Raw genomic sequence first — 16,795 nt, forward strand, 5'->3', positions numbered from 1 at the left:
TCTGGGCTTCTGGCTTTGGCCTGGCCCAGTCCTTGCTGTTGTGGGCTTTGGGAAGTGAACCAGTGGATGAAAAGTCTCTGTCTCTATGTCTTTCTGCCATCTGAATACATAAAAGAAAATAAATACAATTTAATTTTTTAAAAGAAATAACTAAAGATAAGGATCAATACCACATTGAGCAGTAAATTTTGGTAAGCTGGTTCCCTGGCCATTAATATAAAAACATTTCTTTCTTAAAACACTTATTTTCAGAAAGGGATGTTAGTTGTCTGTGTGCCAAGTTGTCCTTTATGTTCAAATGGTGATTTCTTAACTTTAAAGTCATATTAAAATTAGTCTTTCATAGACTAATATTGGGCTTAATTTTTTTTTATTTTCAGAGTAATCTGAATGGGCACATGCAACCAAAAAGGATGGGGATTAGAGTAACCACACCATTTCAACAATAAACAACCAAGGAAGAAAAGAAAATCAGTCTTCACATTTAAGTCAGTTAGTCCTTTTTTAATAAATTTGAATTCATTCATCAACAAGTTTCATATTTTATCTATCACTCAATTTTGCTGTTTTTTCATGTCAAATAATACCAAAAATTACATCAATGTGCTTAAGCAAAACCAGGTTTAAATTTATCTTTACAATGAAATGAAATCAACATGGGAATTGATCAAGACAGCAATCATCTATACCTACTAGAATAATCCTGCACTTACTTACCTTTAATGCACTCACTGACTTGTGAAGTAGAAAAATGAGACAAGAATGACAAAATGTGTCCATGGGGCTGTCCCTAGAGAGTGGCATGGTATGGGAGCCAATCTCTGGGAGGCTGCTGTTTACCCAGGTGTTGGGAATTTAGTATTTCAGGAAAACATGGCACCTTTCAATGCAGTAGAAGAGGTAATCAATCCAAGGCACACTAGCTAGTGTCCTGGGAAAACTGAATCCACCTGGGCAGCTTTTTGCCCCTAGATTCAATGTTACTCTGACTGATGGCTCACACAGAGATGAGAGCCAGAACCAAGTCCAAGAGTAACAAAATATTTCACCAATTGTTCAGTTTTACTTACATAAAATGGCCAGAAATGTGAACTGGTTTTCAGGTATAGCGTCAAAGTAAGATTTATGGACCAGTTTATACTTTCAAGCCAGGAGATTCAAAGTTGGACACATTCTCTTTTTGGAACACACCACTGAGGGACAAACAGCAGTGGGTTTTCTAATAGATGCTGAAAACGGACACCTACAACTGCAGGGTGTCTGTCCCCTTCAAACCAGTCCCATGCATCTTTGGGATCACCTCTGAGATGATCTTGGTGAAAATGTCAATTCCATGTTTAAACAGGAGAGAAGCGCCTTCCATGAGAATGATTGAACATGTCAAAGTTCTGGGTGCTGGCATTAAAAACACATGATCCTGCAGATGTGCATGTAACTTTCACACCTAATGAGAATTTTATCATGGCATACTTTCTAGTTCCTTTGAGATTCAGGGGAAATGGATATTCCATGGTATAGACAGTGAAACCCCTCTACAGTCCTGGGGTTGGTGAACAGGAATAACATTTGTTTTAAAGACTGCTCAAGTCTTATCTGTCTTTCTCTGTAGAGATTTGTGTACCAGGGCTCTTGAATTGTCTCGAGCATATCTGAACGTCACAGCAGCAAACCGTCATAAGATTATTCTGTACATTTTGAGCCCCCATGAAGCATTTTGGAAAGACAGGAATATTTATAAAATTAACTTTTTATTACTTTCAATTGAGAAAGAAATCACATTATATCTCAAACTAAACTTTTCTCTGCTTACTCAAGAGGTCTGGATGCAGGTAACAGCCTCTTCACATTATTATCAGAGGTCTGGGTTCAGAATTTCTCATCACGGCTCACTCACTGGCTCAAATAACCACTGTGGAGTAATGAGAGATCATTTTAACAGAACAGAGAATCAAATTCAACTCTCTTCTGTCAGCACAGAGTTCTCTTCTTGATACTTCTCATAGCTTTTAAAAATGGAGAAGCTATAAAACAATTTTATTCGAAGAAACATAATTTTCTTCTGAAATGGAATAAAGCAAACACATACCCAAGGATCTTAAAAAGTTGTTTTTTTTTTTTTACAGAACATATGTATGTATTTGTGTGTGTATGTGTGTGTAGTTACAAACACTATTTATAGTATAGCTATTATGTTAACTTCATCGCAGTGTCTACAAAGTTGTGGATCCCAGTCTTGGTGCCAAATGCATATAAAAAGCTCAAAAGCTATTATGACTATACCATGCAAATTTATGTCCAGAAAAACTTGGGAAGTAGACTGCAGCTTTTCTGAGCCCCATAGGGTCTCTGCCTTTGATATTTGGGTACCTCAACTATGCATCAAAAAAGTTTTGAATCACACTTCTCCCAGAAAGAATTAATGTCACAGTTCTGAATAGTATAAATTATACTCTTAAATTAACCCTTGACAGATTTTGTCCATTCATTTGCATTTTGGGGTCCTTCTTCTGCATGTGGAGCTCACACCTTGAATTACTCAATACAGAAAAAGATACCTGAAGTATTGAAAGGGATAAGGTTGTTGCAAATGCTGTTTTGTTCTTTAACATATTAACAATGATAAGGCCACTTACAAGGTTGTTCCCAAACTGCTTAGCTTTTAGGATCTCCCATTGTTACCCATGACAAAAATTGCCAGAGAAAAGCCAAAGACCAAGAAATCAGTGGCTAGTCTCTAGAGGAAAAAAAAATGAAAACTATAGAGAGCAGAGATTGGGAGAAGACATTGAAGTAAGAAAGGAATGAAAGAGGGAAAGGGGCATAAAAATTGGAAATTGTTTCTAGCATAAGATTTTGTGGATTATGTATTATCTGATGCTGGGTTTGAAACTATTGCAGACTCCCACAAATTAATGGTTGTTATGGCCAACAAAGAAAAATCAAGTAGCGGTCAGCTCGTGCTGACAGTCCCCACAGCACACGCCCTCAGCGAGGGTGGTGCTTCTATCTATGTGGAGGATGCTGGACCAGCAACAGGAGTCTTGGACTAGACTCTGCTCATTAAGTTTTGAACAGAACAGAGATGTGGCATAGTGGGATAAAGTATTAATTTAGCACTTCTTTCCAGCATATTTTGCTTTTTTAAATTTTTTCTCCAAATGCTTAACTTCACTGTGACACCTGTTTGCACAACTGTAGTCATTTCAGTTTATGGATGCCTGTGATAGAAATATTGTTTACAAAAAATATATCTTCTCTTTTTTTCTTTAGAAAGATCTCATCTAAATAGTAAGTTAAGGTTGCGTCTATGAAACCGGTGCACCTTGTCTTGTTTCTACGATCTTTAAAAAGTCCAAATACTGATGAGGCTGTGGCTCAGAGGAACCAAGTGACTGTGTTTGTTGTAAGGTTGCCCTCTTTGCCTCAGAGAACGGTCATGGGTTGTTGGGTGATACGTGGTGTGTACTGGTCGTGTTCCTGCAGAATCCTAGGAAGACTAGGAGTCATTGGATGTGCTTATGAAATATGTCAGATACAGAAACAAAGGCATGAGGAATATCTTAGTTTCTGAAAGTGAACATTAGAAGTGTTTTAGCTTCAATCTTAATTTCTAGTTAACAGAAAGTAGTTACATCACATAAAGAAAAATATGACATTGCATGCTGCCATGATAGCAAGCATAAGAAACAAAATCTTGGTAAATATACAAATGTATGCATATTATGCAAATATATCTTATATTAACATACAATGTTATAAGAATGATTGATAACATAACTGCAGGGGGGAAAATCATCCTAGATGGTTTTTCCTTAGAGTAACAAATAACCTGAGACGTCTATGCTTTCTGTATGTAAGTTGTCAGGCCTAAAAATCCATACGCGATGTAGTGCACATTTTCAGTGATTGAAATGTCATTGACAAAATGTGCCACTATGTTCCCACATGACAGTTAAGCTGGATCCACTCCAGGTGAATGAGAAACGCACAAATACTGTATATTGGAGTACTTACAATGAGTTGCCATTCACTCCTGATGGGTTTTCAATAGGTAGACGTTCAGACGGCAACGTGGGATCTATCTATGTTTAAGACAACGGGTAAGCTCACACAGGCTGTGGCTCACCTCATCCGCTACACCATTACAGAAAAAGTACACCTGATGAAAACAAACCCAATCATCAGAAAAGCCAAAAGTCTCTGCTTAGTAAACTGAAAGAGAGAATATGAAGTGTGTGACTCATTTTAAACTAGCAATACCACTGAATGAGTTTCAAAAGATTAACTAATAATTTCTGATTTTTGAACTAAAACTTCTAACATGGTAATAAAAGACACATTTTGGGATGATATTGTGTTTCACGCCCTCATTCTCAAGGCATAATATTTAGATACTTGTCCCTTTCAATTAAAAAAGAAAACAACTATGACTTTCTTTAGTATGCATCCTGTGTTAAATTGTCCATAGCTGCAAATGTATATGTGTATTTGTTCTACATACACATAGGAACTTATACCTGTGTGTATGAACACATACACATACACGCTCATATACACGTGTATTTTATATATATGCTGAGAAAGTTCACATATATATACAATTGTGTATGTATATATGTGTGTGTCTGTGTGTGTGTGTGTACAGGTATAAAAACTTGACAGGCAGAGTAATATTTCTCTCAGTGTTAAATGAAGTCTTTCAAAAATCAAGTACAGTCACTCAGTTAACATAGTACAGCCAGTAAACTAAGTTGAAAAGAGAAAAAGTGAATGGAAACACGATCCTGGACCATCTGTCTATGGCATTCACATCGGTTAGATCAGGGATTTTAATTTTGAGCTGCGAAGACCTCCTCCGTAGATGGGTCTTCTTTTGTGGGATGCTTCTGTCCCCCATGTATCGCCCATGCCCTTCCCTAGGCATGCTCTGTTTCCTGTACTGGATTCCTGAGTTGTCAAAGGATATTGGTGAATTCCCGGTATCACCAATGCTGCCTGTGACTTCATTCATTTCATTGTGAACTTCCAACGATGTTAACAGAATATTTCCACGAGCATCCACCTAATTTGAAGAAAATGTGCACAATTAAGCAGGTAGCATGCTGATAAATCTAATTTTAATAAGGAAACCCAACCCAGGATAAAATGATGTTATACAATCATATGACATACTGTATGAGAAAAATGTGTGTATGTGAAACCTAGCCTGTTTTATTGGGAAACATACCATTCTGGAGGCTTAACTGCAGTTTAGAGATTTTATTTATCTGATTTAAAATTTCTCATAAAGGAAATTAGAAAAATATAGAATGGGCTGCTTTTTCATATTGAAATTTCACTTGACACAAGTCCTTACTGAAGAGAAAACAGTTTTTCAAAATGTTAACTTTAATAATAACCACTTTCAATGACTATGCACTATATAGAATCTACAGCTGCTCCTCCATACGTACCCATGATTTCATTCTTTGCAGTTCTGGTTATCTGCAATCAAATGGCATCATCATGGTTCAATGATCCTTCTTCTGATGTAGGATCAGAAGGTCAACAGCATCCTAATTCCACATCACAACACCTACATCACTCACCTTTCTTCCTCTCATGTAGGCCCTGTGTCAGCTCACATTGTACTAAGAAGGCTGAATGCAATACATGGCATTTTGAGAGACAGACCAAATTCTCATAACTTTTCATATTACAGTACATTATAATTGCTCCATTTATTAGTAGTAATTATAATTATTTTCTTACTGTGCCCAATTTATGAATGAAACACCACCATAGATGTTTATGTGTAATAAAAATGGTGTCTATGTAATTAAGTACTCTTTGTGGTTTTAGGCATCCACTGGAGATCTTGCAATATATTCCCTGTGGATGAGACAGGGGAATATTACATACTCTTCCATTCTTCTTTGGAAGTCAGTTTGCCCCCTTTTCTCATGATAAAAAAAAAAATCCAAGTTGCCATGTAGCAACAAGTGGATAGTCCTTTGACCGAAGGATCTCTAGGTGGAGTCAGTGGGGTAAATACAGATACTCCACTCAAGCAGGATCTCCTTGTCCAATCCTGCTCCTACAGGAGACCTCTTTTCAAGAGCTTATATAAGATACACTAAAATTCCTCTCCATAACAGAGCCAAACTGTAAAATACCATTTTATTGTGTGTTAAACACAGCTTCAGAACTTTCATGGTGATGCCAATGGTCCGTTTCTTCTTTGGCTTCCCATGGAACTCTCAGCATAAAATCTTGAGACTTAGGATCCCAGGGGGGTTCTTTCTAGGGACAGACTGAAGGTTCCTCTCTGAGCAGTATCAGTCCCTGCCATGGGCTCTAGTCCATTCCACAGTCTCCTGAGCACTTACTCCAGCATGCCCTACATTCCGCTGCTGGAGGACCAATCTGCCTTATCATTCTTTTGTATGTGAAAAGCCCAATACTTGTTTCAGCTCAACACTAAGTATATCTGAATCCTTCAGTGAAATTTTCACACAACTAATTATTTTGTAAATGAATAATTTATCAATGTATTAATTGGTATCTTTCTATGTACTATAGGCAGACATTAAGCAAGATGAGCAGGGGAGGAGATAAGGAGAGCAAACTTCTGATTGTTGATAGAGAAGAGACAGGGTCCCAGGTGGAGATCTGACAAAGGCTGGGTCTCCAGGTTGAATGGCCCTCAGACAACAAAGTGGGTAGAGCGCAGGAAGCACTGCAAACATCTAGAGCCACTTGTCTTTGGCACCAAGAAGACTCTAAGATGTCTCTAGTATAACTTGAGGATACCACTGAAGGTTATTCAACTGTGCTCAGGAAAGTGAGGCGTGGTCCTCAGAATACAGTCCCAGAAGGTCACACCACACTCACCAGAACCTGTGAACATGCTGCTGTACTACAAAGGGACTTTGTAGTTGTAATTAAAGGTACAGGCCTTAAAACATGGAGATTATCCTAGTGGGCCCAATTTAATCCCACGGGTTCTCAAAAATATAGTAGGGGCCATCACTGTGGCGTAGCAGCTGAAACTGGCACCTGCAGTACTGGCATCCCATATGGGTGCTGGTTCGAGTTCCAGCTGCTCCATTTCCAATCCAGTTCTCTGCTATGGCCTTGGAAAGCAGTAGTAGATGCCCCAAGTCCTTGGGCCCTTGCACCCATGTAGGAAACCCAGAGGAAGCTCCTGGCTCCTGGCTTTGGAAAGGCTCAGTTCTGGCGGTTGCAACCATCTGGAGAGTGAACCAGAGGGTAGAAGACCTCTCTCTCATTCCCTGCCTCTGCCTCTCTGTAACTCTGCCTTTCAAATAAATAAAATAAATCTTTAATAAAAAAAAAAAGTATAGAGCAGTTCCCCCTAATCCATGGACCATCCATTCCAAGACTCCGACGCCTCAAACTGTAGATAGCTCCTAACAGTATATATTGCTATTCTTTTCCTATACATACATGTCTATGATAAAGTTAGTTTATAAATTAGGCACAGCAATAGATTAAAAACAATAAAACTTACAACATGATCTAGAAAAAGGTTACGCGAATGTCTTCTCTCTCTCTCTCTCTCTCTCTCTCTCTCTAATTGCCATGAGACTTGGAGTATGGTTGTGAAGAAGGGACAATGCACATCCTAGCCAGGAAGGGTGAGGAGGCATAAGATTTCATCATACTACTCAAAGGTAACTTAAAACTTATGGATTATTTCTTTCCGGAATTTTCCATGAACACTTTCAGGCCCCACTTAACCCCAAATAGCCAATATTCCAGCAAGCAAAACTATGGATAATGCAAGATTTCTGTCGGAAAGTTTCTCCTGCTAGAAACAAAAGTCAGAGAAATGAAAGCAGAAGGATTTGAAGCCTCAGAAAAGTAAAATCCCTCTGTATGAAGACATGGAAAGCTGCAAGAAGGAATAGGGCAGTCAATAGCAGTAAAGACTGTCTCCAGACATCAGTAAGCAAGGCAAGGGGAACTACAGTCCTGCAACCACAGGGAACCATAAAAAATGATCTTCAATAAGTTCACAGAAAATGTGCATTATAAAAAAATGATGCATGAATTTAAAAAAAAATTTTTGCACCAAAATAAATATACTTTTTAAATTCCACTTGTCCACAAACCCTTTGAGTTACTCTCACTTTTGGACAACCACTTGAATGAACCTGGAAGCACATTTATCCCGAGAGTCTTCCAAAACGAAAACAGCCCTGCTAATACCTTGACTTCAGCCTTGTGAAAATCTATGCAGAGGACCCAGCTAAATCCCACTGCATTGTACTTCTGTCCTATGTGACTGTCAGATGGAAATGGGTGTTGTTTAAAGGTGCTTGATTTTTGATCATCTGACAGGGCAATAATTAAAAAAAAAAAAAACACTGCAAGAGGTAAGACTGAAAATGCATTTGCATTGGACCTCAAAGGATGGTAAGAAATTTTTTAGGCATAAAGAAAGAAGAACATCATAAGCACAGGTCTGATAAGTACCTGAAGCATTCTGAGAAAAGCAAACTAGCTGAGTGGGAACCAAATTCTAGAGGAAATGGTCTCCTGCACAGCACTCTCGGCACATGCTGGGCCTGTGATAGGTGACCACTGCCACTCCCACCATTGTCATTATTATCTTTGCATCATCTTACCCAGTAGGAACGCACACAGTGATGAATGGAAATGCAAACTAGAGTCAGGGCAATACAGTTTTCTGGTTTTTACATTAAATAATTTAAACATTCATTAAGGAACAAGAAGTAAAAGTGATTTCTCAGTAGAAAAGTGACTTATTTCTGAAGCACAACTCAAGCTGCAGGATTAAAAGTAAACACTGGATACAATAAAGACCCCGCTGCTGGTTAGAATACTCTCATTGGTTTCTGCTTCCTTTAGGGCAGTATAGAAGAGAAATGCCCTGAATAACTACTCCCTTCCCATCATGGCAACAAACCACAGCATTTCCTCAAAGCCTCACTGGCACACTTGGTGCACCCACAGCAGCAACACTTGGCCACTGGCTGCTCAGTTCTTTATCTGTGCAGTTCCGAGAGGGTAAAAAGAGTATAGAAAGAGACAAAGCACTCAGGTCTTCTCTGGCTATCTGAGGCACAGACTCTTACATTCACCCTGCAGCAAGCATGTCACTAGCCTGGATGGTGCCCAGTTTTCTTACACAATGCTGCCTGTGAGTTATAAAATGAGGAGTGACCCTGTAAAAATCTTTATGGGCAGAGCAGTCACCTTAGAATGGATGACAGCCAGGCTAGGGGAAGTCAGAAATGCAAATTCCCGAAGACAACATCGTGTGTACCAAGGAGATGCCCTACATGAAGACACGCTGTAGGGAAAGGGGAGACAGTGACACAGAAATATTAGCATTTTCTTACTTTTGTTTTAATCCAGTAGAGGGAAAATTCTATAGCTGTTTTTGTCTCAAAAGAACCAGGAATGTTAGATCTTGGTAGGAATTTGGAACTTGTGCTCTATGTCTATTCTTTTTGTCATCTTTCCCTGGAATGATCTGCAATAAAACTCCTCCAATTGCAAAGCCTATTTGGTAACTTCAGAATCAGGGAAGCATCCAGTGATTTAGGTTAAGGAATCTTTCATTGTTCTAAGAGGATGTAGGAGGAGAAGCCCAAAGAAGAATTAAGGTGTGGCCAAAACAGAAGACAGCAAACATGTGGGGCCAAGACATCCAGGGCCAACTATGGATGTGTGGGGGATGCACTAACAAAGAATTGAGCCTACTTTGGATGCAGAAGGAGCACAGCACAAGAAGACAGCCAAGTTTGCCTTTACACAAACAACTGTAAGCAGGATCTACAGGAGGCATCTTGTCTCATTACTGTCTATCTCCCTCTAGTGCTTTCTATTCCTCTGTATGCCACAAGTGAGGGAAACAGATGCGAGGAGGAGAGCCACAGACCTGGAGAAGGCTTTGGGAAAAGGAGTCAACCAGTGTGACCCTGTTAATAGAATTTGTTCAGTTAATTCAGTTCACAACAGTGCATACTGGAAACACCCCACTAGACATCTGATTTTATATCGTGAGAGAAAACATATTTGGTTACCACTTAGAGAAACTGAGTAAGTTGAGGTCATCTATCAAACAAACTCAACTTGATTTAAAATGTCCAACATTTTAAACAGATCTACTTAAACGGAAAGCTTATATGTAGAAAATAAAAAGTATCTAAAGTTAAATTTAAGTTAAGGCAGCAATTTATTCTTTTTAATAATAATAATTGGCTTACTTCCTATTAAATTGAATCTCAGAAAGCTGAAATTACAGAAAAAAATAGAAAAAGTAGAAAATCTTATGTAGCTCCAGAAAAAAAAAAGAGAGAAGACCCAAATTAATAAAATCAGAGATAAAAAGAGAAATTTTACAAAGGACACGATGGAAATAAAAAGAATTATCAGGAACTAGTACAAACAGCTATACACTGAAAAACAGGAAAATGTATATGTAATGGATAGATTTCTAGACATAGAATTTAGTAAAATTGAGTCATAAAGACATAGAAAAACTAAACAGGCCAATAACAAATACTGAGATTAAATCAGAAATAAAGTCCCCCACCACCACCACCAACAAAGAAAAGCCCAGGACCGGAGGGCTTCACTGCTAAATTCCACCAAACTTTCAAGGAGGAACTAATTTCATTTCTATTCAAAACAACTGAAATGGAGGTTATCCTCCAAAACTCCTATGAGGCCAGCATCACCTTGATTCCAAAATCATAAAAAGAGACAACAAAGGAACTGTTGACCACTATTACTGATGAATATAGATGCAAAAATCCTCAATAAAATGCCAGCTAACTGAACACAACAACACATCACTAAGATCATTCACCAGGACCAACTGGATCATACCCCTGGTATGCAGGGATGGTTCAACATACACAAATCAAGAAATGTGATACATCACATTAACAAAATGAAGAATAAAACCATATGATTATCCCAATAGATGCAGAGAAGGCATTTTGATAAAATATAGAATCTTTCACGATAAAAACTTTAAGCAAATTGGGTATAGAAGGAGCATTCCTTAACACAATCAAGGCAATATAAGACAAATCCACAGCCAGCATCATACAGAATGGAGAAAATCGGAAGCATTTCCATTGAGATCTGGAACCAGATAAGGATGTCAACTTGCTATTCAATATAGTTCTGAAAGTTTTAGGTGGAGCCATTAATCAAGAAAAAAATCAACGAGATACAAATTGGAAAGGAAGAAGTCAAATTATCTTTGTTCATAGATGACATTATCCTATATACCAGGAAACCAAAAGAGACCATTGGAACCCACAAAAGTTTGGTAAAGTTGCAGGTTATAAAATTATCACACAAATATCAATAGTCTTTGTATACATAGAAAATGCTATGGATGAAAGAACTTGTAACATCAGTACCATTCACAGTATAAATATAAACATTTTAAATACCTTGGTATAAATTGACCAAGTGAAAGTTCTCTATGATGAAAATTATAAAACATTAAAGAAAAAAATAAAAGAAAGCACCAAAAATTGGAATCATCTTCTGTGTTCATGGATTGGAATAATTAATATCCTTTAATGTTCACACTACTGAAGGCATTTACAGATTTAGTATGATCCCAATAAAAATACATTCTTCTCAGATCTAGAAAAAATGAAACTAAAATTCATAAAGGAACACAGGAGATTTCAAGTAGATAAAGCAATCTTTAAATAACAACAAAAAAAGCCTGAGCCATCACAATACCAGATTTCAAGACATACTGAAGGACAGTTATAATCAAAACAACATGGTACTGTCACAAAAATAGACATGTAAACCAGTGGAACAGAATAGATACCCCAGAAATCAATCCACACATCTACAACCAACTAATCTATGACAAAGGAGATACATTCAGTCTCTGGAGAAAGGACAGTCTCTTCAACAAATGGTGCTGGGAAATTTGGATCTCTTCATGCAGAAGTATGAAATAAGACTCCTGCCTTACAGCTTATATATAATCAACTTAAAATGGATCAAGGATCTAAATACTTGACCTAATGCCATCAAATTACTAGAGGATAATCTTGGGGAAATGCTGCAAGACATTGAATAGGCAAATATTTCTTAGAAAGACCCCAGAACCACAGGCAATAAAAGCAAAATAGACAAATGGGATCATATCAAGTGAAGAAGCTTCTGCACTGCAAAGAGAACACTCAAAGTGAAGAGGCAACCAACATAATGGGAGAAAATATTTACCAGCCATGCAACTTATAAAGGATTAACATCCAGAATGTATAAGGAGCTCAAGAAACTCCAACAAATCAATCAATCCAGTTAAGAAATGGGCAAAGGAATTGAACAACCATTTTTCAGAGGATAAAATTCAAATGGCCAAAAGACACATGAAAAAATGCTCAGGATTACTAGCCATCAGGGAAATGCCAATCAAAACCACAATGAGATTTCACCTCCCCCAGTTAGAATGACTGTCATAGTGCAATCAACAAATAATAAATGCTGGTGAGGTTGGGGGGAAAAAGTACTCTAATCCACTGTTGACGGGAATGTAAATTAGTACAGCCATTGTGGAAAGATGGTGTGAAGATACCACAGAAATCTTAAAATAGGATTACCATATGCCCCAGCCATCCCACTCCTGGGAATTTACTCCAAAGAAATGAAATCTGCATATGAAAAAGTTATATGTACCCTCATGTTTACTGAAACTCATTTTATGATAGCTAAGATTTGGTATTAACACAAATGTTCAAAAAGCAATGTCTGGAAAAAGAAAAGGTGGTGTGTATATATATATATATATATATATATATATATGCTATGGAATAATACTCAGCCATAAAAAAGAATGAAATCTTGTCATTCACAACAAAATGTATGCAACTGGAATCTATTACATTTAGTGAAAAAAAGTCAGTCCAAAATACAAATATTCTGCTTTCCCTGATCCGTGGTAACTAAATAGTGTACGAAAAATATAATATATAATGTATATGTGTAAAATTGACATTTTGAGATCTGATTATTGCTTACAGCCCTTGTCTCCACTGTTGGGTGACAGTTTTTTTTTTTTTTTCTTCTTCTCACTATCTGTTGAATTCTTCATTTAGTGGAGGGATAAGCTTCTGACTGTAAAATAAACTGCAAGAATTTCATTGTAAAAATTAAAAGACAAAGTAAGAAAGGAAGGAAAAAGGAAGGTGGGAGCAAGGGTATTATGGGAAGTATCACCATATTCCTAAATCTATATAATACATGGAATCTATTAACCTTATAAACATAAAAAAGTAAAAGTTCTCTCTATATCCTACGTTAAACAACAAAACTGTGAGATGAACATCTTAGTCATATACTTTGTAAGATGGGACACCTCACATGAACAGGATCTAAAATTATTCAAGAATACTCATGGAAAACATCATCACACTTGCTGCACACCATTTTCATGCCCTGTACCAGTTATATGACCACAGAGATGGGTTCAAAAAGGGTCCTGAACCCAAAGGGTTCTACCAGGTGAAACATCAAACAACCAGCAAAAATGTGTTTTTTTAAAGACTACATGTTGCCCCTAAAATACATTTTTAAATATGATCTTTTTCTAGTTATCAAAAATACCAAATGAAAAGCTCCTTTTATCAAAATCCAGGGGATTCAAATTAACAACTTTGGGGAATAAAATACCAAGGAAATAATGATGAACTTTCATGGTTCTCATGACTCACTTTCAGCAGGCTTTTAAAAGATGACATTTATGATCCTTGTCCTCTTTTCCAGCAGGAAAGTAAGAAAACATACAGGTCTAATGGGACCAAATGTATGACAAATGCCTCTTATTCATGGATTCACATTACACAAGCATTTGCCGGATCAGAATCACAAGGGCATATGTTTAGGGAGATAGAAGCAGTTAGATGCTGTTGGCTAGGGTAGGCTTATCAAACCCAAGGATTGTGAGTGATTTGCTATTTTACAAGCATACAGTATGTGCCACGGAAGTTGGTAGAACAGAGACAAACTGTAGTAGGGAGTGAGGGAGGCAGGATGCAGACAAATGGTAGGTGAAAATCAAAAACAAGGTAATGAAGAACAATAGGCTTGGGTCTTGAAGGCGGAAGTCATGGCCCAAGAAACAAGGTGTTTTAAGACACAGAGAACAGAATAGTGGAGGTAATGAAATAATAACATATATGGCAATATCAAGAACTGCCCAGGAAGAGCAAGAAGGCACGAAGAATAAGGTCAATTGACTACTGAGCTTGCAAAATTTAGAAACACATATATGTGAATCTATGTTCTGTCTTCTCTAGACCCTTTTGGTCAGTGTTGTGTATTTGAGAAATGACTCCATGAAACTAAAAATCTAAGATGGTGCCTCCGAAGTCTTGTGAAGGGAAACCTACCCAGAGGAAAGACAAACTTGCTTCTCTATAAACACTGCCAATAATTTACAAAACTAATCTGCTCTTGGTGCCTAGGACATCCATGGTTGGGAGTATTCACAGTCTGTAACTTTCTTGGATTAGCCTGAAATCAAGAACCATCACAATTTTACATTATTTTCATTCCAGAGTGGATGAATACGGGTAATAGAAATAACACAGTTAGCATACTGATATGCAAAGGAGCTTAAATATATAGTGAATTAATAAGATCTTAGTGTAAAATAGTTTGACTGCTTTACTTACATTTTAACATTTACACACAGTTTTCATTTCATTATTGGAAGATTATCTTTTCTGAAGGGAGTAAAAGGTTATTAAAACCTATTAAATTTTAGAAACCAAACATGTTAAGCAAATACATCCTAAAGAGATGATAATCTTTTCTATCAGCTAGAATTTAGGTCTTAAAATAGGAACAAAAAATGAGTATGGATGAAGTACTCTCCTTATAAAATGACAGATGACTTGCAATTTTTAAATCATTTCATGAATACTCTTATTTTGAAGGGTCCATCTCATATCTACTATAATTAGAATCATTGATTTCAATGTAGTTTTTCTTCCTGCTCTATAACCTTGACAGCTGGAAACACTCAAAGATTAAAAACACCTCATTTAAAATACATCACAGATTGGTTCACAGTGGATAGCTCATTCTCTACTTACCTTTCAGCTTTTGGTTAGGTAAAATATTCTAGTTTTAGAAAAATAAGAAAGGATTTGTCATATAAAGAATGAAACCTTACTCATTAGTTACAATGATGTAGAATCTGTAGCTCTGATTTCTTGGCAAGAATTATGACTTTCTCCCACTTTCAGAAATTTGAAAACCCATTGGTCAACTTACAAAATATCACCAAGCTTCTAATAATAATGTTGTTTTACATTGCAAACAAAGCCTAACTCTTGTCTATAGAAACTACTCATGAACAAATAAATAGAGAGTATATACAAATAAATTAAGGTTAAAGTTGACACTGTACCCTGGTCTTGGAAAACTAACGAATCATCTCTAAGTTTAAATATAAAACACTAAATGGAAGGAAAATCTATTGATTAACATCAATAAAGTCATAGTTCCAAAAGCAGCTGTTGGTAACATAAACCCATCATTGGTAGTCTACAGTGCCCCTGGCATGCCTTTCAGGACACAGATTGTTGCCAGAGGAAAAACAATGATAAGCCATGTCCTGGCAGGGGAGCCAATTGCTGTCAGGTGAGGCAAAACTGCAGGATGCTCCTGGCATTGATAGAGAGTACCAAGTGTTATAACTGAAAATTAATGAGTGAATATTACAAAGAACTGTTGAAGCTGTTGGCTCACGTATAACCTCATAGTACCTAATTTGTCTTTGTAGGATATTTGTCATTCTTTTTTCACTTTCTTTTAATACATCCACATCACTTGATACAAACTTTTAGGGGAGTTCATTTCTACTTAAAATTATCAGTAAATTCAAGAACAGCTTTAATGCTTACCTTTAAGAACATCAGATATGCCTTTAAACTAGAATACCTGCATTTGAGTGTTTACTTTCAACCTTAATTGATCTACAGTTACAGATTTCTAAAAATATGATCATGCAAGAGAAAAATCCTGCTGAGGAAACAAGTATGTTCTGGAAAAAAACAAATGATAAAAATGGGCTCAAGAATCAACTGAAAATATCCTCTGTCTCTGATTTACTACATATTCGTTCTTTATTCTGTTCATTTTCTCTGTGGCTTTTAGAAGCTTTTTGTCTATAATTTTTGTTTTAAATCTGAAGCACAATTGATTCTGAAAGTCGCATTTAGAAGAAAGGAAACAACTTTTTGATCTTTGTAAATTAAGAGGGAATTTGGAAAGACAGCCTTGTATGTCCATATGTGTGCATGTGTGCCTCTGTCATGGAAACAGTAATATGTGATGGATTCTAGTTTCCTTGGAAACAGCATGGCCACAGCACATTGTGTATTCATAGTAAGAGTCAGATCTATTTAGAAACATAAGTATGGTACTAAGTATATTTTCCAGTAAGAAATTCAAGATAATTTGGCCTGTGGGAAGCCTGGCTATATTCACAAATTCTGAGTTTTTCAGACCAGTTCTATTTATGCTTTGCCGAAAAGAAGGGAGCCATTTACATTCATTTCACATGCCTCCACTCATTCATGAACATCCGTGGACATATTCTGGGCCAATGCTGTGCCTGTGGACCCAAGCAATACTCCAAGGAGCTACTGTGTTCCCTATGAGGGGGCAGACTAAAATGGTAGGAAGGGCACAATTAAGAAGCAAGGAGATCTTCTCTCCCCATGCTTGAGAAATAAGCAGGTTTCACAAATTTAAAAAAAAGAAAAGA

The 16,795-nt window shown here is 37.0% G+C and overlaps 1 protein-coding gene across 2 annotated transcripts in view; it reads right to left on the reverse strand.

Annotated features, from left to right (window-relative positions):
* Window positions 1-489: 489 nt before the first annotated feature.
* Window positions 490-16,795, reverse strand: part of GABRB3 (gamma-aminobutyric acid type A receptor subunit beta3) — a 416,113-nt gene continuing 399,807 nt past the window's right edge. For both annotated transcript variants that reach the window (XM_070053326.1, XM_008269751.3), the window contains one exon: window positions 490-5,062. In XM_070053326.1, the coding sequence (XP_069909427.1) occupies window positions 4,721-5,062 (342 nt within the window). In that variant the 3' untranslated portion in view covers window positions 490-4,720. The remainder of the gene's footprint in view (window positions 5,063-16,795) is intronic.

The sequence above is a fragment of the Oryctolagus cuniculus genome, chromosome 12 (assembly GCF_964237555.1).
Source record: "Oryctolagus cuniculus chromosome 12, mOryCun1.1, whole genome shotgun sequence".
NCBI classification, from domain to species: domain Eukaryota; kingdom Metazoa; phylum Chordata; class Mammalia; order Lagomorpha; family Leporidae; genus Oryctolagus; species Oryctolagus cuniculus.